At 39.7% G+C, this 25,419-nt stretch overlaps 1 protein-coding gene across 12 annotated transcripts in view; it reads right to left on the reverse strand.

Annotated features, from left to right (window-relative positions):
• The window catches only part of tanc2b (tetratricopeptide repeat, ankyrin repeat and coiled-coil containing 2b), a 167,293-nt gene that overhangs the window by 98,504 nt on the left and 43,370 nt on the right, over positions 1-25,419 (reverse strand). For 11 of the 12 annotated variants that reach the window (XM_079658089.1, XM_079658088.1, XM_079658086.1 and 8 more), the window contains exon 3: positions 22,080-22,184. In XM_079658089.1, the coding sequence (XP_079514215.1) occupies positions 22,080-22,146 (67 nt within the window). In that variant the 5' untranslated portion in view covers positions 22,147-22,184. Of the gene's footprint in view, positions 1-65; positions 407-22,079; positions 22,185-25,419 lie in introns of those variants that run through there. The other variant, XM_079658077.1, reaches the window with a different exon arrangement.

A 25,419-nucleotide genomic window follows, 5' to 3' on the forward strand; every position in this document is an offset into this window, starting at 1 on the left:
GATGACATCCGAGCAAACCGTCTATCAATCAATCTTTTCCTCCCGCCCAGATTCATCGGGCTCACCTTTGTCAGTCGAGCGCCTCGTCTGCCCCGGCAATAAAAATCCTGCACCATAGTGAGGGAGATCCTAAACAGAAAGGAGGAGATTGTAGGGGCACGGAGAGAAACAAAAACAACGCGGGGAGAAATGCCAGAAAGAAGAGGACAAAAGATAAAGGGAGGGAATAGAGAGGAGAAGAGGGAGAGAGCGAGAGGAAGAGAAGGAGGTAAAGAATGCCCCAGACAGGCAGAGTGCTCTCCACAATGTGAGCAGCGAGGGAGGGCGAGCACCAGGTGTCAGTACGCATACACTCAGTGAGCGGCGCAGGCACACGCACATGCACACACACACACACACACACACACACACACACACACACACACACACACACACACACACACACACACACACACACACACACACACACACACACACACACACACACACACACACACACACACACACACACACACACACACACACACACACACACACACACACACACACACACACACACACACACACACACACACACACACACACACCAAGGCAAACCGACAACTCTCTCTCACTCTCTTCCTCCTCCTCCTCCTCTCTCTCAGCCAGCAATAACTCTCTCTCACCCTCCCTCACTATCTCTCTTCTTTCAGCCAGGGCAGAATTCCTTAACTCTTTCAAATCCACTGATCTCCAAGTAAAATCGCTATTTTTATTTTCACTCTTGCTTATAAAGCTGAATGATGAATTATTTTGAAGTGGAAATCCTAATTTGAAAAATCGTAAATAAAAGCAAATATGAAGTCCATTTTTTGGACTACTTTACAGCTAAAAAAAAGGCAATTGAAACAGAGTTTATGAACCTATTAGCATCTCTCTGCATACCACAGGCCTTTGTTACAGCAGACATTAATGATGAGTAATGACATTAAGGATGGCTTATTTATATCTAACCGTCCCAGTAAGCAATGACAGTGAGTCAGCATGCATAACACCAAACCATGAAAGAGACAAAGCGTAATAGAATTTAGCTCTGTTTTATGTTAGCAATCAAGCTAGCTGGCAGGTAGCTCAGTAGTTGTCGAGGATTAAAAAACAGTCAGTTGACCAAGTTTTTGAAACATACCACATGACTTTAAAGTTTAAATCAAATTATTTTTGTTTCAAGCTCATCACACCAAAAACTCTGAATCAAGATGTGTCAGGGCTTTGAAACCACAATAATCAGTCAATAGCATCATTGTCCAGTTGTGTAGCTGATCACCAAAACTAAGAGCACTTTCAGATGTAATTGCGAATTGTCATGTATAGTACACCTAGTGCAAAATAACTTAATAGACATGGACAAAAACTGTGATGTTTACTATAAATATATCTTTTGCACATACTGTATGTCTTGCTATGTTGCCAAAAAATACAAGACCGGAGTTACATTTTTAGGAAATAATGATCTATACTTACTAAGGCTGCACGATATTGGAAAAAACTGACATTGCGATTTTCTTTCCCCCTGCGATATATATTGCGATATGAAAACATACAGGAATTGAAGAAAAGACCGTTTTATTTCAGCAAACCATCCTTTCTTGATTTTAATGCTATACAAATGGTATTTTTTTAACTATATTTAACCGGATGAAGGAGTTTAGTCACGGACGTCTGGATCTTAAGTTATCAGAGCAACAAGCTGAGCTAGCTCGGTTAGCAGCGCCAAACTGCCTTGGAGAAACACATGAAACTACTATTCAGTGTTTTTACCTTTAATCACGGGGTCCGTTTGCTTTGGAGATTTGATTGTGATTGGTGGCTTGCTGTGCATGCAGAGCCTGCATTTCACTCACTCAAGTACCCCTGACATGAGAGCCGCGCAACTTTTTCCTTTTGTAGCAAGCAGCAACATAATTGTAACATGACGTGTTTGAGTTAATTTGCCTACTTAATATCGCAAGTCCTAAAAAATAAAATAAAAAAATTAATTGAAAAAATCGCACGTCCACGCGATGTGAATATCGCGCATGCGAATATCGCGATTATCGTCACGACACGTTATATTGTGCAGCCCTAATACTTACTGTGTCCTGCTACATTTTGAAAGCTTGTTTATAGATAAGAATGAAATCTTGACTTTTTTTATTAATATAATAACCTATTTGGAGGACAGCTCTACCTTGTCAGAGGTATGTTGCTCTGATTGCTTTCATACTTTTATTTAGTCTACTAAATTAAATCATGTTTTTCTAATATCAACACTATCTTTTAGGATTTTACTGCTGTTTTTTTAACCTAGAGTTCAAGTTTCCTGTTCAATCAGCTTTAGTAAATGCAAAAATGCCCCAAATTGTGATTTTAACATTGAGGCTGTAGGCAGACAAATGTAGGTAGCAAAAAAACTTGCATGAACTTCAGGCATCATGTACCCAACCAAGCAGTATAACCTGATCTAGCGACTGATTTTACAATCAAAAGAACATTATCAGTCACAATTCACTCTTGTACGTCAAGTCAAGTCTTTTGATGGAAGAAAGAAAGTGGAGAACTCATGATTGACAGGCGTGATTAACAGCTCTGAGTGAAGAAGTCACCAGCTGGAGGCTTGGGATTAGTACAAACTTTAGCTTTGCATAATCGTTTGGAGCATGTGTAATAGAACATGTTTCAATTTCATTTTAAATGTATTTAAAGAGTTTATGGTTAGTTGGTGTGTCTTCATAGCCAAACAGCTGGCGTGATGATGAGTAGCTAGGTCACTCACATCAACCAGCTATGTTTGTGCTCGGCTTATGATTGGCTTGGACCATACCTACGGCTCCAGCCCCCCGAACACTACTCTGCAGAATCTGGCTGCTGATGACTTGTACATTTCAAAATGACTGCTCCCATTTCCGGGATATTTCGGCCTTACGTTTGGGGAAGAAGTTGAGAGGCCTTCTTTATCAAAATATCACGTTTTAGACAGAGACTGGGATCCAGAAGAAAAAAGTGTGCTTGTTTCTTGGACTTGTGGCACAGAGGTTACATTCAAGTTTCTCTCTATAACGCCACAACTATTTGGCCGAGATGCACCAAATTCAACATTGCACTTAGTTTGGTCCTCGTGTGTGAAGTCAGTGAAGTGAAGTTAATCGGATGAACATTTCTTAAGATATGCAAAGGAATCACACATACAGAAATGTGTTAATGTACAGTTAGCGAAGAGAAATCATTGGAAACACAGCACATACACTCATGAATAGTCTCAGTAGTGATAACATGTTCATGGCCTATCGCTTTCCATGACCATAAAAACTGCCAACATTATCCCTGCTTAGTTGCCACCTAAGATGGGACACCATATTTAGGTCACAGTAACACCAACTGCTGAATATCAGTCACGCCTCAGCCGTGAACACGTCCCTTTAATCAAGCTGTCAGCACTACCATATCATTTACACAAATAATCAGAAGGTACAGGTAGGATGCAACAAATGCTCTCACATTGCAAAGTTTCGGCCTGAATCAGCCTTAAAGAAAAACCATAAAGAAACGGAAATTAAATAAATGGAAATGCCAAAGAGTCATACCAGGAAAGTGTGTAGAGCTAAGACAAGGGACACAGTGAGACAGAGTGAACAGGAGTGAGACTTCCCACTATTGACGTTGTGATCAGAGAGTGGAGGAGAGGTTAGACCAACGCTTCTCTACCTACGCATCACGCAGCCCACTCCCTACTGCTAGAACTAGAATGTACGGTTGATTTTTCAAAAAGGGCTGCATGGGAGAGACACAGCAGCGGACAAATGTGCTGCTGGCCTTCATTTAAATGTCACCGAATCTCCAAAAAGTGAGATGAATTACTCAGAACATTGTGGGAACAGCCGTCAAACCAACAGCGATGTAAGTGTCAGCGGGATATTCAAGAGCCCGCAGTGGGCAGTCTTACATTTTAGACATGCATCACAGTCTTTTATTCAGATTTGAGCAGCGATCGAACCAGAACTGCTGAATGCAGAAGGTAGACCCGCCAAACTGAGACATGATTCATGTCATGTTTCACACATCAGAGTGTACTTAACAGAAGAAGAAAAAAAAGGAGAGCAAGAGGACGTGCTTCACTGTGATTATAGCGACAGTGGTGATACAAAAGGAACAATGTGCAGCTGAGCACCATTCGTAGCATTGAGTACCAGCTATTAGAGCCAAGAACACACTTGACAGTATGCTGGGGTGTTGTATTCAGCAATGACAATTACTGTATACTGTCTTTACATTTTTCATAAAAGTACTTCATGTGCTGTATGAGGAAAGGGGGCCTTTTCACACATTCTGACTTGGGAAACAACATTGTAGGGTTATGCAACAAAATAAGTTTGTTAGGTTAACCTCGGGTAAATTTAACCATTTTCGGAGAAGCCTTCGTTTTTTTCTGTGCCATTTGGTTTCACCAAATTTGTATGCCTGGAGTAAATCAGAGACTGTGTGAATTATTATAATGATATATAAGATATAAATGATATGATTCTGATAAATTGGTGAACTGGTTCTCCTTGCTAACTCCCACTACTGTATACTCCGACCCTATGACCATTGAAAGCACCAATGTTTGAAGGATAGGGCCACTGACCAATTTGAAGTATTTCACACCTTGGGAGGGAGAAATTGTTGGATGACAGCCTGCACGGACCCTGAAACCAAAGCAGTGAAATGGAATCCCACTATCATTCATTTTACTATTTACACCTGTGCTTTTACGGTTTTGACACGTCAAAATGTCTTATGTGAAAAAAGCCTATGCATGGAGACACATAACTAAATGTTTTAAGGGGAAATTAAACCACATTTCAACTGTAGTTAGCCCCATTCATGTTTTGCTCTTCATATGTGAAGAGCATTAAAGTTAATAGCTAATGCTGCAGCCAAAGATCTTTTTTTATGATTAACTGACGAATAATAAAGTATTTAAAATGTCAAGCAACTGTGAGAAATGCCAATCACACTGTGCCAGACATCAAGGTGACATCTTGCCTTGTCATTCCAACAGTTTGAAATCGACAGATATGCAATTCAAAGAGATATAAAAATGAAATAAAAATGGTTGCAGGCTCTTTATCTATTTTTTTATTTAGTTTTTACACTAAATGTCTAACTCCATTTGGAGAAAAAAATCTCAGTGACTCCTGTTCTCTGGTATTCAGAAAAAAATAACTCTTCATCCGACTGATCTGATTGCTATCGTAATGTGAGGAGTAAAATTGCTTGATTTCCTTTGGAGAAGCAAAATAACTGCTGTTGCAATGAACACTACAGAATGGCCACAGATTTGTCCTGATTTCAGCTGAATCCGCTTTCTGGCCTTAACATGACACTCAGAAAGGATCATAGAAGAGGTTTCAGGGCGTCACATTCTTGAGCCTGGCGAACCCAAAGGAGGTAATTCACTAGAGGCACATGGGTGGCTGTGACAAGGGCAGAATGTGCATTAAGTGGCGCCACTGAACCGTAATGATGGGCCCAATAAGTGCCTCCCACACTCCACGAGATAGGAGAGTGCCACTGCTGACACTTCGGGCAAGTCGACTATCAGGCCCCAAGCCCTCTCCACACTCCGTCTGAATTGTCTCTGACCTTCAGCCCACTTTCGTTTTGCTATAGCTTTGTAACTATGGTTACCCACTGACGAGGCCACAGGTGCCTGCCGAAGAGGTTGGCAGCTTCGCCGACCGCTCGTCGCCCACCTGTGTGACAACGGATATATTATCTGTGACCTGTCGCTGGGAACAACTTCTCCTGATCTGTGTTGTTTTGGGAAGAGGCTGATGGGGTCTTTCTACTGATGACCTTTGTTGTCGGCACTCGTAAATTCCCTCAACATCAACTCCGCACCGAGGGAAGACTTTCTTGTAAGAAGAGGATGACAATAGGCCTCATGCAACAACAACAAAAAAGTCAACTCAAGATGCACCGAACGTACTTAACCAATAAAAGGTGCTCTTACCCAGGTTTACTGATTGATCTCTTGAATCTGCATTAGTGGCGGATTTTTATCATTAGCATATGTAATGTCCCTTCAACACTATGTATGGGCTGGAGTAGTGATGTGTGTAAAAACAGAACTAGAGATGCAATTTTCCAAACTGTACAGGAAAATAAAAGGATCTTTCAGAAGTTAAACACGTTTAACCATTCAAGGGTCTTCAAAGTATACATTTTGATCAATGGACCACCATTTCTTAACCTGTTAAACCCTGAGCCTGTTTTTCAGGTCTCAGGCTCGAAAATGACATTCCCAGAACAAATGACTATATATTCACTTCTAAAAGGGGTAAATGAATAATCTTTTTTCTCAAAGCAATGATACACCTGTGAGTTGGATGTAGAAAAGTCAGAATCAATAAATGTTTTTATTTTAAAGTAAATTCAGATTGAACATAGTAAAAGAAATGTAAATTATAGTGTCCGTCCAAAAGAAAACATTACTTAGTGAAAACCGCCCTTGAATGATGGGATAGTAGACTAAAAGCTTTAGGAATCCAAACTATAACATATAATAAGTACCCTGTATCAAGATTGATGCAAAACAAGTGACATTTGACCTTTTTAGAGAGGTTTAGAACAAAAAACCCACCTCTGGGGTCATTTGGGTGGATTTGCCATATCTCTGGAACCTATTGGTCGATTTTGGTGAATGACACCTCTTTTGAACCGTTAGAGCCAATATAATAGGGGGGACGTTCCTAAATCCACCTACACGTTACCATTGAGGAATGAGAGTGATGCGCACGCAGCTTGCCCAAACCGAAAGCTATGTTACGCTCTGAAAACTGAAAACTAGGCTTATTGCCATAAATATGATGATGGATTATCAGTAATCATTTCAAAGTGACACAGACACATTGGATTAACCTTCAGCAGCGTTTTTATCGTTTTAATGCCATTGAACACAACTTTTGATCAGAAAACAGCAACGGATAGACATATTTGCCCTTTTGGCTCCGTAAAGCTAAGTTGTGTGTTGTCCGGTTTTGCTTTAGCTGCCGCGAGTTTTGGTCGCTCAGTGATGATACTTATACCAAAGGAATCCCTGGAATCTTTGTGCAGATCCGATGTTATGTGCTAAGTGCGTTAGCACTCTTTCGCTTAGTGCTAATTCAGAGGCTCGGCGTTAGACTTGACATTCATAGTTTGTTCAATGTTAAGAAGCCCTCAGCCGCTGTTTCTTGCAAGATGTTGCCCGCTTAGCAGGTTAAGGCCAAAATAAGACAATGTTGTTTTTTTAATCTTAAAAGAGCGCTCTCTTTAACGAATGTAAAAAAACAAACATTGGCAGTGCGCTGTGGAGCCCTTTATTCCCGTATTTAATCAAAACTACTCTAACCACCATTGTATAATCAACATCGCCCCTTTTCTTTTAATAATCTATTTGGTTTTTGGATCTATTTCTTTGAAATTGTTATTTGAAGTGGCTGCACATAAAAGGCAGAGTGCTAAGAAAAGGCCTTGGGCAGCACTCTTCTAAAGGTAGCGGAATATAATGTGGACAAAGCTGAAGAGATATGCTAATGTCTGACAACATTGGTAAATCCTCAAAATCTTGGACGCCAAAAAAATAAGAAAAACAGTGGATACAAACATAAGTAAATAGAAATGTGTTTGCATATTCCTTATTGAAAGCGACCAACTGAAGAGCCAAAAACAAGCACTTCCTGACATTTGTTTATCTATCAAGCTTAGATGAGGAAAACAGATAAGGACAAAACAACTTGGCAGATAGCTGCTGATGCTACACAGTTGCTCAGGCACCACTTCATAAAGGCACCTCAGAAATAAAGGTCAAAAGCTGAAGGAAGGAAGCTAAATGACACGTTACTGTGAAGCGGTTGTCGTCCTTAGTAACCAAAGGTCAAAGCTGCTCTCGACAGCTGTGCAGCATATTGATTCACTCACTCATTGTCTGCTCTGCTGTCTACAGTCTACGTTTGTTCACATTCAAAAGGGAATTAAGACATGCAGAGATTTCTAATGCGCAGTGCGAGATAAAAGGGTGTTTACAGATTCATCTAGAACGATGGAATAGAAATAATATTTTAAAAACTTGCGCTGAATACAAAGTAATGAAATGATGACAGAAAATACATCTTTAGCTATTGGGTAAAAAAAGATCCTCTTTGGCAGCAAATTCAGTTTTAGGTTATTTTAAAATGAATATTTCTGGTTTTTCAAACTGTTAATTGTACAACATCGGTTTATGGGTATTTGTCAACATTTTCTACCAAATAATTGCGAAAATAATCTGGCAGATTGATAAATACTGACAATAATAGGTAGTTGTGGCCATAAAATAGAGCATGTGTCTTCTCCAACTGTGTCAAAACAGCCTTTGTCTTTATCATCTTGTAATCTTTAGTGAATGGGGCAAATGAATGGTTAATTCTAACAGGAGTTTTAACATGTTATCAAAACCTGGTGCTCTGAAATACCTCCATTCATTATTTTGCTCCCTGGGTTCATTAATACAGGAAGGAAGAGCACATTCTGTGGAGCAGTAGGTGCCAATCTGTCGCTATGTGGAGATGAGCCAGCCTCAGCTCATGTTAAGCTGCTGCTGCTGCTGCCGCTCCTCTTCCATCTCTCTGATAGGTGGAGTGATCTATTTCTACGCACAGTCACTGATGTTCGCGAGATATTCTTTCCCTTTTTTTGCATGTAAATAGCAGCAATATATATGTAAATGTGCAGCATCTGCATATACAGGACTGTCTCAGAAAATTAGAATATTGTGATAAAGTTCTTTATTTTCTGTAATGCAATTAAAAAAACAAAAATGTCATACATTCTGGATTCATTACAAATCAACTGAAATATTGCAAGCCTTTTATTATTTTAATATTGCTGATTATGGCATACAGCTTAAGAAAACTCAAATATCCTATCTCTAAATATTAGAATATCATGAAAAAGTATACTAGTAGGGTGTTCAACGAATCACTTGAATCGTCTAATTAACTCGAAACACCTGCAAGGGTTTCCTGAGCCTTGAAAAACACTCAGCTTGGTTCAGTAAACTAAATCACAAGTATGGGGAAGACTGCTGATCTGACTGCTGTCCAGAGGACCGTCATTGACACCCTCCATCAGGAGGGTAAGACACAAAAAGAAATTTCTCAAAGAGCAAGCTGTTCACAGAGTGCAGTTTCAAAGCACATCCACAAAAAGTCTGTTGGAAGGGGGAAATGTGGCAGGAAACGCTGCACAACCAAGAGAGATGACCGCAGCCTTAACAGCATTGTGAAGAAGAGTCGCTTCCAGAATTTGGGGGAGCTTCAAAGACAGTGGACTGAAGCTGGAGTCCAGGTATCAAAAGTCACTGTTCACAGACGTGTCCGGGAAATGGGCTACAATAGCCGTATTCCCATGGTCAAGCCACTTCTGAACTCAAGACAACGGAAGAGGCGTCTGACTTGGGCTAAGGAAAAGAAGCACTGGACAGTTGCACAGTGGTCCAAAGTCCTCTTTTCAGACGAAAGCAAGTTTTGTATTTCATTTGGAAGTCAAGGCGCCAGAGTCTGGAGAAAGGCTGGAGAGGAGCAACATCCAAGTTGCTTGAAATCCAGTGTGAAGTTCCCACAGTCAGCGATGGTTTGGGGAGCCATGTCAGCTGCTGGTGTTGGTCCACTGTGTTTCATCAAGCCCAGAGTAAATGCAGCTGTGTACCAAGAGATTTTAGAGCACTACATGCTTCCGTCTGCTGAAAAGCTCTATGGAGATGAGGAATTCATTTTCCAGCATGATCTGGCACCTGCCCACAGTGCCAAAACCACCAGTAACTGGTGTACTGACCATGGCATTACTGTCCTCGATTGGCCTGCAAATTCCCCTGACCTGAACCCCATAGAGAATATGTGGGGTATTGTGAAGAAGAAGCTGAAAGACACCAGACCCAACAATGCTAATGAGCTAAAGGCCGCTATTGAAGCATCCTGGGCATCCATAACACCTCAGCAATGCCACAGGCTGATTGCCTCCATGCCACGCCGCATTGATGCAGTAATCCGTGCAAAAGGATTCCCAACCAAGTACTGAGTGCATTAATGGACATTTTCAAATGTTTGATTGTGTTTTGCTGTTATAAATCTTTTTTTTTTACTTGGTCTGAGGAACTATTCTAATTTTTTGAGATAGGATTTTTGAGTTTTCTTAAGCTGTATGCCATAATCAGCAATATTAAAATAATAAAAGGCTTGCAATATTTCAGTTGATTTGTAATGAATCCAGAATGTATGACATTTTTGTTTTTTTAATTGCATTACAGAAAATAAAGAACTTTATCACAATATTCTAATTTTCTGAGACAGTCCTGTACATGCACTTCCTTTGAATGTATTACATTTTACAGCACACTGACTACAGAACAGATGGAATCATTCATGAATACATATAAGCAAAAATAAACCACATAACGGGTGCAAATGGTAGATCTGGACATACCTGGTTGATTTGTAGTCTAAAGAAGGATTTTCAGTAATATTAAACTTCTCATAGATAGGGAACATATCATTTATTTTAAACACTGGATAATAGTTTTTCATAAAATTGCCAATTCAAACCTTAACTTGAAAGGATATGGCGTTCCACTAAACTTGAAGAATCTCGTTTAATTTGGCATATTACTCTCAATGAATATAAGAAAGCACTGCGTAAAGCGAGAGCAGCATACTACTCTTCATTAATAGATGAGAATAAGAATAATGCAAGATTTCTTTTCAGCACTGTAGCCAGGCTGACAGAGAGCCACAGCTCGACTGAGCCTTCTATTCCCATAGCACTCAGTAGTAATGATTTTATGTGCTTTTTTAACGATAAAATTGTTACTCTTAGAAACAAAATCAATGACCTCTTGCCTTTGACCAGTATAGTGTTATCAACAGCTCCCGGAAACGTAAGTTCTAATAATATTACACTAGATAGTAAACTAGAATGCTTTTCAGCCATAAACCTTGAACAATTAAATTCAATGATTCTCTCTTCTAAACCATCAACGTGTATCTTAGACCCGATTCCAACTAAGCTGTTAAAAGAAGTTTTTCCATTAATTAGCACTTCTTTATTAAATATTATGAATATGTCTTTATTATCAGGCTATGTTCCAAAATCATTCAAAGTAGCAGTGATAAAACCGCTTCTTAAAAAGCACAACCTCGATCCAGAGGTTTTAGCCAACTATAGACCTATTTCTAATCTTCCGTTCCTCTCAAAAATTCTTGAGAAAGCAGTCGCAAAACAGCTGTGTGATTACTTAAGAAACTATGATTTATTTGAAGATTTTCAGTCTGGCTTTAGAACACAACATAGCACAGAGACAGCTCTGGTTAAAGTCACAAATGACATTCTAATAGCCTCTGACAAGGGACTTGTCTCTATTCTTGTCTTACTCGATCTTAGTGCTGCATTTGATACTATCGACCATGATATCCTATTGCAAAGACTAGAGCACTTAGTTGGCATACAGGGAACTGCTTTAGGCTGGTTTAGGTCTTATCTATCTGAACGCTCTCAGTTTGTACGTGTCAACGATGAATCTTCCATGCAAACCAAAGTTAGCCATGGAGTGCCACAGGGCTCAGTGCTTGGACCTATTTTGTTCACCCTATATATGCTTCCGTTAGGCAATATTATAAGGAATCATTCTGTAAACTTTCATTGTTATGCGGATGATACTCAACTATATTTATCAATCAAGCCTGATGAAATTAATCATCTAAATAAAATTCAAGACTGCCTCAAGGACTTAAAAACGTGGATGACCTTACATTTTTTGATGTTAAACACGACCAAAACTGAAGTTATTGTACTTGGCCCGAAGAATCTACGAAACAAATTATCTAAAGATATATTAACTATGGATGGCATTAATTTGGCCTCCAGTGAGACTGTAAGGAATCTTGGTGTTATATTTGATCAGGATTTATCCTTTAACGCCCACATAAAATCAATTTCAAGGACCGCCTACTTCCATCTACGTAACATTGCAAAAATCAGGCATATCTTGCCTCAAAACGATGCAGAGAAACTAGTCCATGCATTTGTTACTTCAAGGCTGGATTATTGTAACTCCTTATTATCAGGGTGTACCAAGAAGTCAGTCAAGTCGCTTCAGCTGATTCAAAATGCTGCAGCTCGTGTACTAACCAGAGTTAGGAAAAGGGACCACATTACTCCTGTTCTGGCTGCCTTACACTGGCTCCCTATAGAACACAGGATAGAATTTAAAATTCTTCTTCTCGCCTACAAAGCCCTTAATGGGCAGGCGCCATCTTACCTTAAAGAACTCATTATACCCTATTGTCCTACTAGGGCATTGCGTTCCAAGAATGCAGGGTTGTTGGTTGTTCCTAGAGTCTCTAAAAGTACAATGGGAGCCAGAGCCTTTTCTTATCAAGCTCCACTTTTGTGGAATCAGCTTCCAGTTTGTGTTCGGACGGCAGACACCCTATCCGTTTTTAAGAGTGCGCTTAAGACTTTCCTTTTTGATAAAGCTTATAGTTAGGGCTGATTAGATTCAGCCCCTAGTTTTGCTGATATAGGCTTAGTTTGTCGGGGGACATCTTACTTCTTCCTTCTCTCTGTCTATACCTGTGTACTCTCATGTTCCGATTAACCCAGCTTCCCCAAATTTCTTTCTTTTTGGTGTCTATATACGCCGGGATCCGGAGTCATGGATGATCCTGCGGTCCTGTGTCATGGATTGCGAGTCCTGGATCTTGAGTCGTGGCTGCGGTCCTGGATCATAAGTCCTGGATGGATATCCTCGTGGATTCATCTTCTTATTATACACACATGCATTTCAAAACATTTGGACTACCTATGTTGCAAATGTATTATCTTTTCAATTTACACACGGCATCTATTGCACGTCTGTCCGTCCTGGGAGAGGGATCCCTCCTCTGTTGCTCTCCCTGAGGTTTCTCCCATTTTTCCCTTTAAACTGTGGGGTTTTCTCTGGAAGTTTTTCCTTGTACGATGTGAGGGTCTAAGGACAGAGGGTGTCGTATTGTCATACTGATATTCTGTACAAACTGTGAAGTCCACTGAGACAAATGTAACATTTGTGATATTGGGCTATATAAATAAACATTGATTGATTGATTGATTGATTAACTTCTCTGTTTGGCAAAAATGTCGATGTTACACTGGATCTCTATGTACAAAATTAGGCTGAGTAAGTGAGTGTCAGACCAACCTAGGGCTGTCCAACTTATTACATATGAATGTTAATCAACATTTCTGCTTCTCACAATTAAATAAAAACGATTGACTATGATCTTGACATTATAAATGCATGTTCTGCTCACAGAAAATGTTCCTGATTGTTGCCGCTGCAATCCGAGTAGGAGAGTTATCAGCCAGTGGACTTTTATTCAAACTTATTTTGAAACAGATTTCGATAGCAAGTACCGTAATTTTCAGACTATAAGGCGCATCTGAATATAAGCCGCAGCAGCTAAATTGAATGATGTGTACATATATAAGCCGCACTGGACTATAAGCCGCAGGTGTTTTAATGTTTAATTACCATATGTAAGGGTTCGTGCACAGAGGGGATTGTCGGGAAAGAGATGGCTGTTTGAGGAAGCTCCCATTTATTAACATTTCAACAAACAAGTTGCATATTTGCATAACGTATTCAAGTGTTACCATTTAGTGCAATGGTAGCTACAGAACGTGTACTGTGCTGTGTAAACTGTACTGTATCACATAGCGTTTCAGACACACAAACTTTTCAACTTTCAAACTTAAACGGTGCGCTCCCAGCACACGTACCGGCAGTGATCTACAGCAGTGGTTTTCAACCAGTGGTACGGGGACAAACTGTCTCGCTCTCGTAATGTCTGTCTGTCTTGCTCTCGTTCTGCCTCTCGTACCACTCTCGGTTCCACTTTTACTTTTGCGCGCTACCTGTCTCACTCTTTTCCGGCCTCCAGCTTTTCCTGCTGGAGCCCGCCGCTTAAAGGTGGGGGGCGCGGACCGGCCATAGAGCCCATAGAGTTAAAGGTGGTGGACTGTAACCTGTAAAATCCATAGATTTAGGAGGTCCCCTAGTGGCCGTTAGCTGTAAAAATCCATAGATTAGCCGCACCGTTATATAAGCCGCAGGGTCGAAAAATGGGGGAAAAGGCGCGGCTTATAGTCCGAAAATTACGGTAAGTAACACAACATAAAAGTGCAAGCACTGCTTTGTTTATTTAAATGTGAAAGTTAAGATAATTTCCCCCCTAAAAATCAATTATTATTGTGGCAAATACCCTAAATAATGGTGATTATACTTATGACCACAATCCTGCTGCCTACCTTTAATCATCCATTGGATTATTTTAATTTACACAATGAAAATAATAATAAAAAATGCCACACATGCAGCAGGAAGCATCATGAACAATTATCAGCATTATATAAAATGTTCAGTCAAATGTTTATATCTAATGTCAGTGTTTCCCACAGAATTTGATTCTATTTGTGGGGGCACCGCACCGCACCTCTACCCCCCTACCCCCCCCCCCCCCCCCCCCATGCGAGTTCATGGCTGCTGTAGACAAAGATCTTGTTGCTCTGTGTTGCGTTGTTAATGAGTGAAACACACCAGAGTTGAGGATCCGTGGGGTTTATTCTCCCAAAAAATATCATTTACAATTTACAATTCAGGAATTTCGCAGACGCCTTATTCCAAAGCGACTTACAATGACCAATTACAGGGACATTCTCCCTGGAGTAACCGAGGGCTAAGTGCCTTATTCAAGGGCACACTAGTAGTGGTGTTCCAGGCAGGATTTGAACTCGCAACCTTCAGATCATCAGCCCACCTCACTATCCATTAGACTACAAAAAAACAAAACAAAAATTATACTATTGATTTTTTTTTTTTTTATGAGATCCATTTGTGGCGGACGATAAATCAATGTATGGGAAACACTGAATGTTGTCATTCGCTGATTTTGAAAATACTTAAATGCAGAAGGGATGTTTACACTGATTTAGATCAACACTTGACATTGGAAGGGAACAAATAAACAAAATAAATTAAGGCATAAAAATAGCCCATATGCTTTTAATCTTGTAAGGTATATTGAATATAGTCATATTGTTGAATAAACAAGAATTTGTGCAGGTTGGTTTATATGCAGTTTAAAGTGGACCTATTATGCTATATTTGAAAAATATATTGTAGGGCCATACCTATACAAAACATGTCTGTGAAGTTCTTTGCTTAAAATACCAAACAGATCACCCAATTGTAGCCATGCCCCATACTGCTCATACCCCTCTTTTGCAGCCCTGTGCCAAAAAGGCTGATTCTGCTTTAAATGGAAAGGCTGCTGCTAGCCACGCCCCTTTGTAGCGTCACGCAGCTTTCCCCTGCTAAGAGCGTTTTCTACGGGGAGAAACTCAGCTAAACGCTGCAGTGATTAAATGCCATATTATGCTCCCAACCACTTAAAGCTTTATTTCTGAAACAGTATGGAGCTCAAACCTTTCTCTCTCGCAGGGTTTACCACAAGAACATAACATTACGTTACACATATTCTCTCCAGTAGCCTACAGCGTTAGCTCTGAGTGTTAGCATGCTTGCTAATGTAAACACAGAGCATATTACTCCCAAAACACTCTGCGCATTGTTTCTGATACAGCACATAGCTTGACATGTTCTTTCTTAAGTGTCTACCGCTAGAACGGTGCCATTATACGTATTATATATAACAACTTTACTCTAAGTGCCTCCTGCAGACATCCTGCTGAATACACAGACACACAGCTGTGAGAGGATTCAGCTAGACGACTGTGTACAGAGACGATAGGTTGGGACGTGTCACGTGTTCCGGAGACGACAGGTTGGGACGTGTCACGTGTGCCGGAGACGACAGGTTGGAACGTGTCACGTGTGCCGGATGTCGCCAATGACGAAATAGGAGACAATATTCTGGATCTGCTTGTTTGCCCCCCTGTTTTTTAATTTTTTTTAGAGAGATCTGGGTACGGAGGACAAGAGAGAGGGTTTTGTTTTCTGACACTTTGTGAGTTCCCTGACACACCGGGGACACATATTTATGTATAAAAGACATCAAAAAGTGCATTTTGCATAATAGGTCCCCTTTAAGATTGACAATAATTACGTTGACACTTCTTGTGCCTTAGAGCTCGCAGCATGTTTGTCGATCTGATGATCTCTAATTAGATTTCTCTGCCACTGTGGAAAATGAGCCATCAATTAGTGCTGTGATAAGAGGGGCCTATTTGACTCCTGTCAAGCACCTGCTGCCTTTCAGACTTTTAGTTGGAACATTCCATGTCAGACCGAAGGGAAGAAACGTTGAAAAGTAGGTGTGCTGACATTTTTCACTTCTTATTTCAACCTGTAATATTTAGTATATCCATTCCTTAGTGATAATAACAATTCTTATCTTTAAAAATAAAACTTCTTCTTTGGAGAGCATCTTCCAATATAAAGAGACCAAAGAGATTAGGGATGCCAAGAGAACCAACACATTGGTAACAAGTAAAAGTGAACGTATTCTTTGTTCTACAGTATTGTAGGATCGACGGTTACCGCAAAAGGGCTCAAGACTAACTGCGTCCCATCGTAAAAGACATTCAGTAAACTCATTAGTGACTGGGAAAATACGTTTTTCCCCCTATTAACGCAACAGATGCAGCCACCGTGAATTTCCCCTCCGAGGCGAATACGTTGTGAGTCTCTCCCCAGCCTCCTGTTTCCTGACAGGGTGTCACCATGAGATGGCACTTCTCTCACAAAAACACAAAACCTACACTGAATAATATTACACATTATATTTAATCAAGTTTTTTACTTGAGGACAAATTGAGGTACTTTGTTCTACTTTTAGTTTGACTCCAAAAGATCTAAGAGGGAAATGTTGTACTTCTTACTACACTAAATGACATATTACATATTTTAAAGGGTTTTGGTCGTGATGCTATTTACTTGGTTTATAATACATTAAAATAGGTTAAGCTACCCATTCGAAAGTGAATATTAAGCCCCTTCTTTTCTTCGTTGAAACCGCAAAGTGTTGAACAAATACACTGATAAAATTCTCTTGTAAGTACGTTGGTAGTGTGTATAAGCTACATCTTGTCTGCTCAACTGCCACGCTCAAGCCCATCTCTCTCAGTGCTTATTAGTCATGCAGCTTCTCGCTGTCCAGAGACACAACCTTTCAACCCCATTTCTAATTTTCCAATCAGCCAATGCCATAAACTGTAATTGCAGTGTCAGGCTGTTGACTTTCTTTCAAGTCTAGACCCACTGATTGGAGCAAGAAGGACATGGCACTCAAAATTCCACCCCCTCGCACCACAAAAGTGAAACAAACGACTCCATGCTCCTTCCTTTTCGAGCTAGAAAGTCTGAGGCACAATGCGATATCAGAGAGCTCAAAATGACATTTTGGCTTTCCGGGCGGGTACATAAAACTGCCGCAAGCTACAGCAACGATGGGCTGCTCTGTCATAAATAAAAGGCCTTCAATACATACATTGGTTGAAGTCTGATTGGTGCCTTGACAAGAAGACTGTACTGTATCTGATATCACTGCTGCTGTAAATGCAAGATATTTGTCCTTTTGGTTGTTACTGCCTGCATCTCAGGGTGTGAGATTACACATTTCTGAAGTGAACATTCACTTGGGATCTTAAGAGGAGTCTTGATAAATGGCAGAGAGGTAGGAGTAAGAGAAATGGCAGAGGTTTCCAGACTGACTCAACTTTTAATGATAGTGTCTGAGGACAAACAGGCAACACAATGTAGACAAATAACGATTTAAAGGTACAATAATAGGAACTTTATCGGTTGTCAGGCGCTGTAATTCGATTTCACCAGGTGGGTTGATTTAGCGAAGATAAGGAAAATCAGCTGTCATCCTCGGGCTGTACTGAATAGTTTTTACATTGGTAGCTTCTATTGAGGTTTTCAAATCCTGCTTCGATCGTCTGAAGTCCTATTCTGTGGATTTATTGCTGAAAAGAAAGAATATTTTCATCACGGTCAGATTTGCCTCTTTTCATGTGTGCCAAGCTGAAAAACAAACCTTGCAGTGAAAAGGTTGTTTGTAGATTGAAGCAGAAAACTTTGTTAGAAAAGAACATGATGTTAATTTTCTAAATGTCATCTATCTTTCTTTTAAAAAATGTTGACCTTTGGACTTTACAATGCTTGAGTCAGCCACCTCTTGATTCTAATTCTAAAGAACTATCATACGAATAATTATGTTGAAGCATAGTCTTTATTTGCAATTGTGACATACTGGGTTTAATCAGATGAGTAGACATGAAGAAAAATGCAAACAACACAAAATGCATCTGCTGATTTTATGTACATTTAGAATGGAGCTATTCAGTGCAGTTCTGTCAGTTCTGTCAGTCTATAAAAGTGATGCTTACAGCTCTTGTTTTGTTGTTTTGTTTGTTTCTAAAGCATCAGTATGAACCTAAACCAGACAAAAGCAAATAGGCAACAACGAATCGTGTCCTTTGTTCAGAAACAAATCAAACAAACTACAGGTGTGATAATCCTTCTCAAAGGAAAAAACAGTGAAGCAGCGTCTTCTAGAAGTCTATTATCTGTATAAATAGCAGTTTGAGGCTCAATCTAGCTCTATTTGTTGCTAGAGAGATATCAACAGCCTATTCGCTGAATGTGTTGCAATACAGATTTAAAGAATTCCACATTATTGCAATCAGAGCAGCTAATCTGTGTTATTCAATTAAAAAACGCCATTCATCAGTTTAGTAACTTGGGGCTGATACAATGCCTCCAGTGCAGACATCTGTTGTCTCCAGATTAGAGGGTATATTCCCCCTTCAGAGCGCCGGCATTCCTGAAGCCAGAAGCTCATTTGAAACTGCATCAAACACAGAGAAGTCGTCTTATCTCACAATCTCACACTTGAACTAAAGACCAATTTCAGCAGCTAGTGCATCCACACTTATAGGGACAGTTTTTAGCCTGGCAAGTCATCAGTGCTACTCCCACAGCAGGGTTGTAGCTCACTAGCGCTCCCTGTCTGTTATTAGCTGAGGAGTCAGAGTTGCTAAAAACAGCTTTCTAGTTCTCCTTGGGGAGCAGGTGGGTATAATAATGAAAATGTGTAAATGGTGTCTTTAAATAAACATTAAAAGTGGCAGTGTGTGCCTCTATCCCAGTGTGTACAGGAACACTGTAGGAAACTGCGGGATACAGATGTTTCAGTGAAGCGGCCAGATTGTGAGATCATCACTCGTCTGCTGGGAGGAGGAAAAAGTGACAGCAACAGATACCAAAAGCCTGGAGGGTACTCCATTCACGCGCTGCTGCTTGATCTACTCTCTACTTCACACACAAATACACAAACACACTGAAGGCGGAGAGCACGAAGGGGTTAGCCATGGAGCCTTGCTGGGAAGGACATCTCATAGTAAATTAATGAATAAACAGACGGAATGTTTATATTCTACGTGTATACAAACTACTTGAAGAGCAGACCCAATAGGATGTAGTTAAGTATGATTATTGTTGCCCAAAATGAAATAATTTGAAGCAGCTTTTTGTCAAAAATTGGAATCTAATCTTATTTTATTTTGTCATATTTTGGGGTGGTAGTGTTTATATAAATGGGGAAAAAAAAGAAAAAAAATAGTTAGCTTAGGCCTTGTAACTAATTCACCAGCACTTACAATGGTATGACTTGCTGGAAGTGAATATATCTGCACTTTCCTTGTTGTTCGGTTTGAAAAGGATTTTTGCACTTATTTCAAATCATTATTTGAAAAAGCCAAATTAAATGTAATGTAATGAATGCATGTTGGCTGTAAGAAAAGTGATTTTACTGACAATTATTAAATGCAGTTACTGTTTGAAAGCTTTGGCACAGCATTTTTATTCAACATGCAGATGATGGATAATAACACTGACCTCCATGAGAACTAAACAGGGTTTACAATTATTTAATGATCATGAGAATGAAGTCAAATGTCAACAAAAACAAGTCAAGGAATCGAAGCCTAGTCAGAGAGTATAAGTATTGTTACAATGAAGTACTTCACACTATATTTCTGCTGAGCTTCTTTTTAAACAAGTTAATGCCTGGATTCAATGTTTCACTGCACAGAATATTTTCAATACCACATCTATATGTTTTTGTCTGAAGTGGAGACAAAACAATGACCTCCTGTACTTTTGGATATTTCTAGCTTTACAAAATAATTCATCTGTGCAGATGGAGTGGGTGGCTGGACGAAAGCCCTCAGAATCCACTTTTCATACCATAATACAGAATCTATTCTAGGGAGACGAGAAAAAGAATAAGAGAGCGGAAGGTTGTCGCATTGCCTTGAGAATAACCCGAAAATGATTAGATTTAGATGAGAGTGACTGCGCTGTTACAAAGTGAACACGCCGAGCTCTCCAAGAGCTGCTATTGGCCGGGATTATCTACCACATCAAAAGCCCTGCTCCTCTAAGTGAGAGCTTTAAACAGCCTCAGTGACAGTAATGCATGTGTAGGAACAAAAAAGGTTTCATGTGGTTTTAACAAGGACCCGAGAGTAACATGGCTGCTGTGATTTAAAGGTTATTTAACCTGACTGTGGGGGAAAGTACATGTTGGTCTTTGAAGCAAACAGAGAGAAAGGTGAGAACTGTCTGTGCTGTTCTCTCAATTTAAGACTTTTAAAGACAATATCCTACATTTTTGTAGGATATTAAATGAAACTTAACAATTGAATGTAACTTTTGAAGGATGATGGAAAGCAAAAGGGACAAAACAGGCCTATAACCTTTAAGTATAGGGCATGATTTTATGCAATTTATATGAATCCTTTGTCTCATGATTTCCAGCTGTATATCATAATAATTCTTAGCAATACAATGAATTAGTTAACATGAGCTGGACACAGATTAACGGCAAAAACAATGGATAATCGAATAAATAACACAATTAAGTATTTTTTGTCTAAACACCTGCAGGAACAGTTGAGTTTGCTTTGCTAGATTAACTCTCTGCCTTTATCACAGCTCTGATAGCACAGCAAACGATCATTGAACAGTAGTGTTCCTATTAGGGATGGGAATCATTCATCGAATATTCTAAATTATTCAGGTTTATTCGCGTTTATGTCCAAATCCATCAGATCTAGCTAGTTCTAGCTAATGATATGGCTGCTGCCCCTCCCTACATGGAGATCACGCAGACTCAAACCTCATCTTATGCCCAAATACGCTCCGCAGTTACCCCGTTGCAAGGTTCCGGCGCTAACAGTTCACAAGCTATACCCGCAACCTCCGTTCCAGCTGAGAGGGTCTTCTCTACAGCTGGCCTGATTGTGAATCGCCTCCGCACCCGCCTCTCCCCTGACATGCTCATATTCTTAAACAAGAATGAGTATTGAATAGCTGCATTCTGTGCATAGAGCCTATTTTGACACCAGTATAGCGGTATGTGACTTAAATTGTGGAAAAAAACTAAAACATGCTTAACTTTATTTGTATAGTGCTGTATTCACAGAAGCAACTGCAATCGTAGGCGGGCGTGTAACTTCCAAGATGGTGATTGTTGAGTATGAGGAACGTCCAGCATTCCTCACTCAACTTTTTGACAATTATGACTTATGAGTGCATCATCCGGCAACTGATAGTGCACTGCATTTTGCCATACTTCCCATTGGGTTGCACTCGAGCACTCAAAACAGCAAACATAGGTGCAGAAGTATGCAATATGAGACACAGTTCAAATGTTCACAGTTTAGCAAGACATTGCATCATAAAGCCATATTTTGAGTCCCAACAGGAAGTAAAGCTTTTCAAGCATCACAACTGATGAGTTGGTTTGGATCTATTTTAGGTTTTAAAAAAAAGGGGTCTTCAGTAGTCATAGATTAGTCGTTAAGAACCAAAATACTTTTCCGCTTCTGAAAGCTGCATGTTCCTCCTTCCTAAAAATACACCCAGAACTAGTGAACACCTGCACGCTGACAGGCAGATGACACGGTTTGTGGCTGGCATCAGAAGAGAGACTCACCGCTGCTGCGACTCTTGCGGTTGGCCTTCCCTCCCGTCAGCAACATCTTCAAGCTGTTCCTAAACATGACTGCAGCAGATGCCCTGGACTACACTACAGAAAGATCTGTTGGGAAAAGATAAGACAGTCAACATTAATATTTCATCGACTGTCTACTGTGAGATAAAACTGATATTAGTTACAATAGAATTCCGTTGTTAAAGACTTTATTAGAGATATTAGATACAAGAAGACTACGCACAAGACAAGAAATAACCAATTTATTCGAAACTTCTTCCTACCAAAGAAAAAGCATAATGTTTGGTTGATCATTTCATTGTCAATCTACTCTATATATAAAAGATTAAAGGACATCAAAACCTTGAATAAAATAAAAATGTATTAATCAGTTCATTTAATTTCTTTGAATTCTGATATTAATCTAGGATATTTGAAGTTGTCAAAAATAATCGATGCAGTGTATTGTTTTACAAGTGTTGGCTTTAACAATGTATCTGGTGACATATTGCAACTTATAAAAGTGAGGTGAAAATATGCTAAATATACTTAAAAAGGTCAAGGCCATAATATCCAATAAAAAAGAACAGAAGTTTGGCGCAGATAACACAAACTATGTACTGTACCGTATCATCAAAGTACAGGCAGTGGAGGATGGGGTTCCAGTACAAAGAAGCCGTGACAATGCTGACAGATAAGAGCACCTTAAACCATAACATTGTCTTTATTTCCTGCCTGCAGCTTGTTCTATCCCGCTAATTCCCCCCCACCCCCCTCCCCCAACGCAGGCACATATATCTCTGCTGTGAGTAGTAAAAAGCATGGCAGCAGATGTTCTCCATTAGATTGGAGTGACTCAGCAAAGCCCCACAGACAAGCTCCAGCTGAGAAGCTAGCTCTGGACCCAAACAATTAAAGAAAAAAAACCCTCAAAGACGAAGACATGGAAAAGCTCTCCAAAAGCCCTCCTCTCCACCCTCGCCCTCCCCCAACCCCTGCTTAACTAATGTTTTTCGCAATCCCCTCATGACCTTGAGTGGGGGTCTAAAAGGCTTCCAGGATCAGAACGACTACTCAAACTACAAGAGACACTGGGGAGATGGCAATGACCATGATGCAACACATGATATTATAGTCAGATGGGATGAAACTGAGACATTAAACATTTATCTTTGGTTTTAATGATTCATTGGTGTCTTCTTAACAAGAAGTGTCCTGAGCATTTTAGGTAGAAATTAGCCCAAATAGACAAATGGTATCTCTATAATACACTAGTAGGGGTAGGCCAAGTAGACTTTAACTTGAGTCCCAAATTTGGTGACTTAAGACAAAACTGGGCAAATGTAAAAGACTTAAAAAAAGACAAACTGACTTGGAATTTAACGTCACTGTCGGGCGACTTCGTTTGGCCTTGAAATGGCGCACATCAATTATTTTCCCTTCATTTCTGAATCAACTACATTTAACACTATTTCATTACCAGCAAGCAAACACTTACATTTCCCAAACATGCTTTGATTGAACTAATCGGACAGCCACCAATAAAGTTGCAGGAGAGAACCATGAAGAACCAACATTTAAGTATCTGAGCGCCAGTTGTATAAAATCATACTGTAGATCATTTTGTTGTGTTAAAATTCAAAAAAACTGAAAAGAACTGGCCGACCCTCAAAAGAAACAATGCAATCAGTCAACAAAATGAAAAGCAGTATCTAAAACAGGCTGGTTACAATTGTTGAACAGTGCAATAGGACTGAAAACTCAAAAGACTTGGGACTAGCAAATCAATGACTTGGTCTCACCGCTAGGCTTAAGACATGAAATGTAGGTTTCACTTATCCTAAATTGATAAAACTCCCCCAACACCTCCAGACCTCAACAACCTTTTTAACACGAGTGGGTGTCTGACGGTCCGTTTATAGAATGAAGTTGTCCAGACATTAAATCTCAAAAAGATTGCAGTCCTGGTTGACGATTTGGAGTTTAGTTAAAAAAAAAAAACTGAAAGAGAAGTCAATTTTGATATGACAAATGTAAAAATTGAGGTGGAGCTACTATAGCCTCCAAACAGAGAGCAGACCCAGCCTCAGATCACTTCATTGTGGGAGATGACTCCAGCTGTGTTTGTTGTTTTTGAGAGAAGCAGAGTGGTGATATCCTAACAATTTCCCAATCACTGATCATTTAGATATTCCTCTTAATATGTTAGTATTCTTTTTTAGTGTAGCATGCACACTTTTCAGAGAATGTACTCATTGGTATAGCCATCAATTATTTCCTAATATTACTATTTTCTTCCCAATGTGACTGTGACACCCTTTTAACACAAAATGTATTTCTTTTTTTGGGTATGAGCGGCAATGTGCACCTAAAGACACATTTGACAGCAGTTACTCTAGCACTTATTTTTCTAGTCAATAGGTGTGTCAGCAAATGTCCATAACAAAGCAATGTAATTTAAGGTTATGACATTTTCTTTTTTTTTTCTTTGGATGTATCCAGTCCACTTTGTATCACTAGGGCTTATTATTCCACAGCTCATAAAAAACACGTCTCAACTCCTCTGATTTAGAGGGATCACGGACAATAAATATGAATCTTTTTGACCTAGTTGACAAGCAGTGTCGTGTCACCCAGACATTGTGACAGGTTCCCCTAAATAAGAAATGAGCCCTGATGTGAACCATTGGGTCCACAAGGAAAGACTGACATTTCTCTCTGTAACTATTGGCTCAGATCCTGATGCAGTTGTAGTAAAGAGCACCCTGAGAGTATTCCACAGGGCTGTCTATACATCTGATAACAGCAACTGATATGATTGTTTGAGTTAACGGATGTTTCAGGCAAATATACCCTCAAAACAAAACAGCTCTAATTTAAGGGATGTAATTGTGAGTGCTACATGTCACAAAGGAAAGAAAATGTAATAATGTCTAATCACTGAACAAAGCAGCATCAAGGCCGCTTCTCTCTTGTTAACCATGTGCTCATGGAATATCATGCAAATGCTAAACGTTCATTTCCACCGGGATGCTAATGTTGAATGAACAACTCCATTATATGTTCAAAGCGAATGATTGAAATACAATTGCAAGAACATTGAAGAGAAAAAACTATCTACACTTATAAATATACTGTGTCTGATTTTCTTAAATCAGTTTGTATGTGATGTTAAAGAAAGGGAGTGTTGGGCTAAATATGTTAGAATTTTCTAACCGGCCAAAGCAAGAGCAGCAGTCAACAATGCTTTGCATTCATTTTTTCTGTGGTGTGAATATGTGCAAGCTTTGTTTTATACCGAGACTGAGGGACTCTCTTACTACCTGTAGACTGAGCTAGGTTT

Source organism: Notothenia rossii (assembly GCF_949606895.1).
Source record: "Notothenia rossii genome assembly, chromosome: 11".
NCBI classification, from domain to species: domain Eukaryota; kingdom Metazoa; phylum Chordata; class Actinopteri; order Perciformes; family Nototheniidae; genus Notothenia; species Notothenia rossii.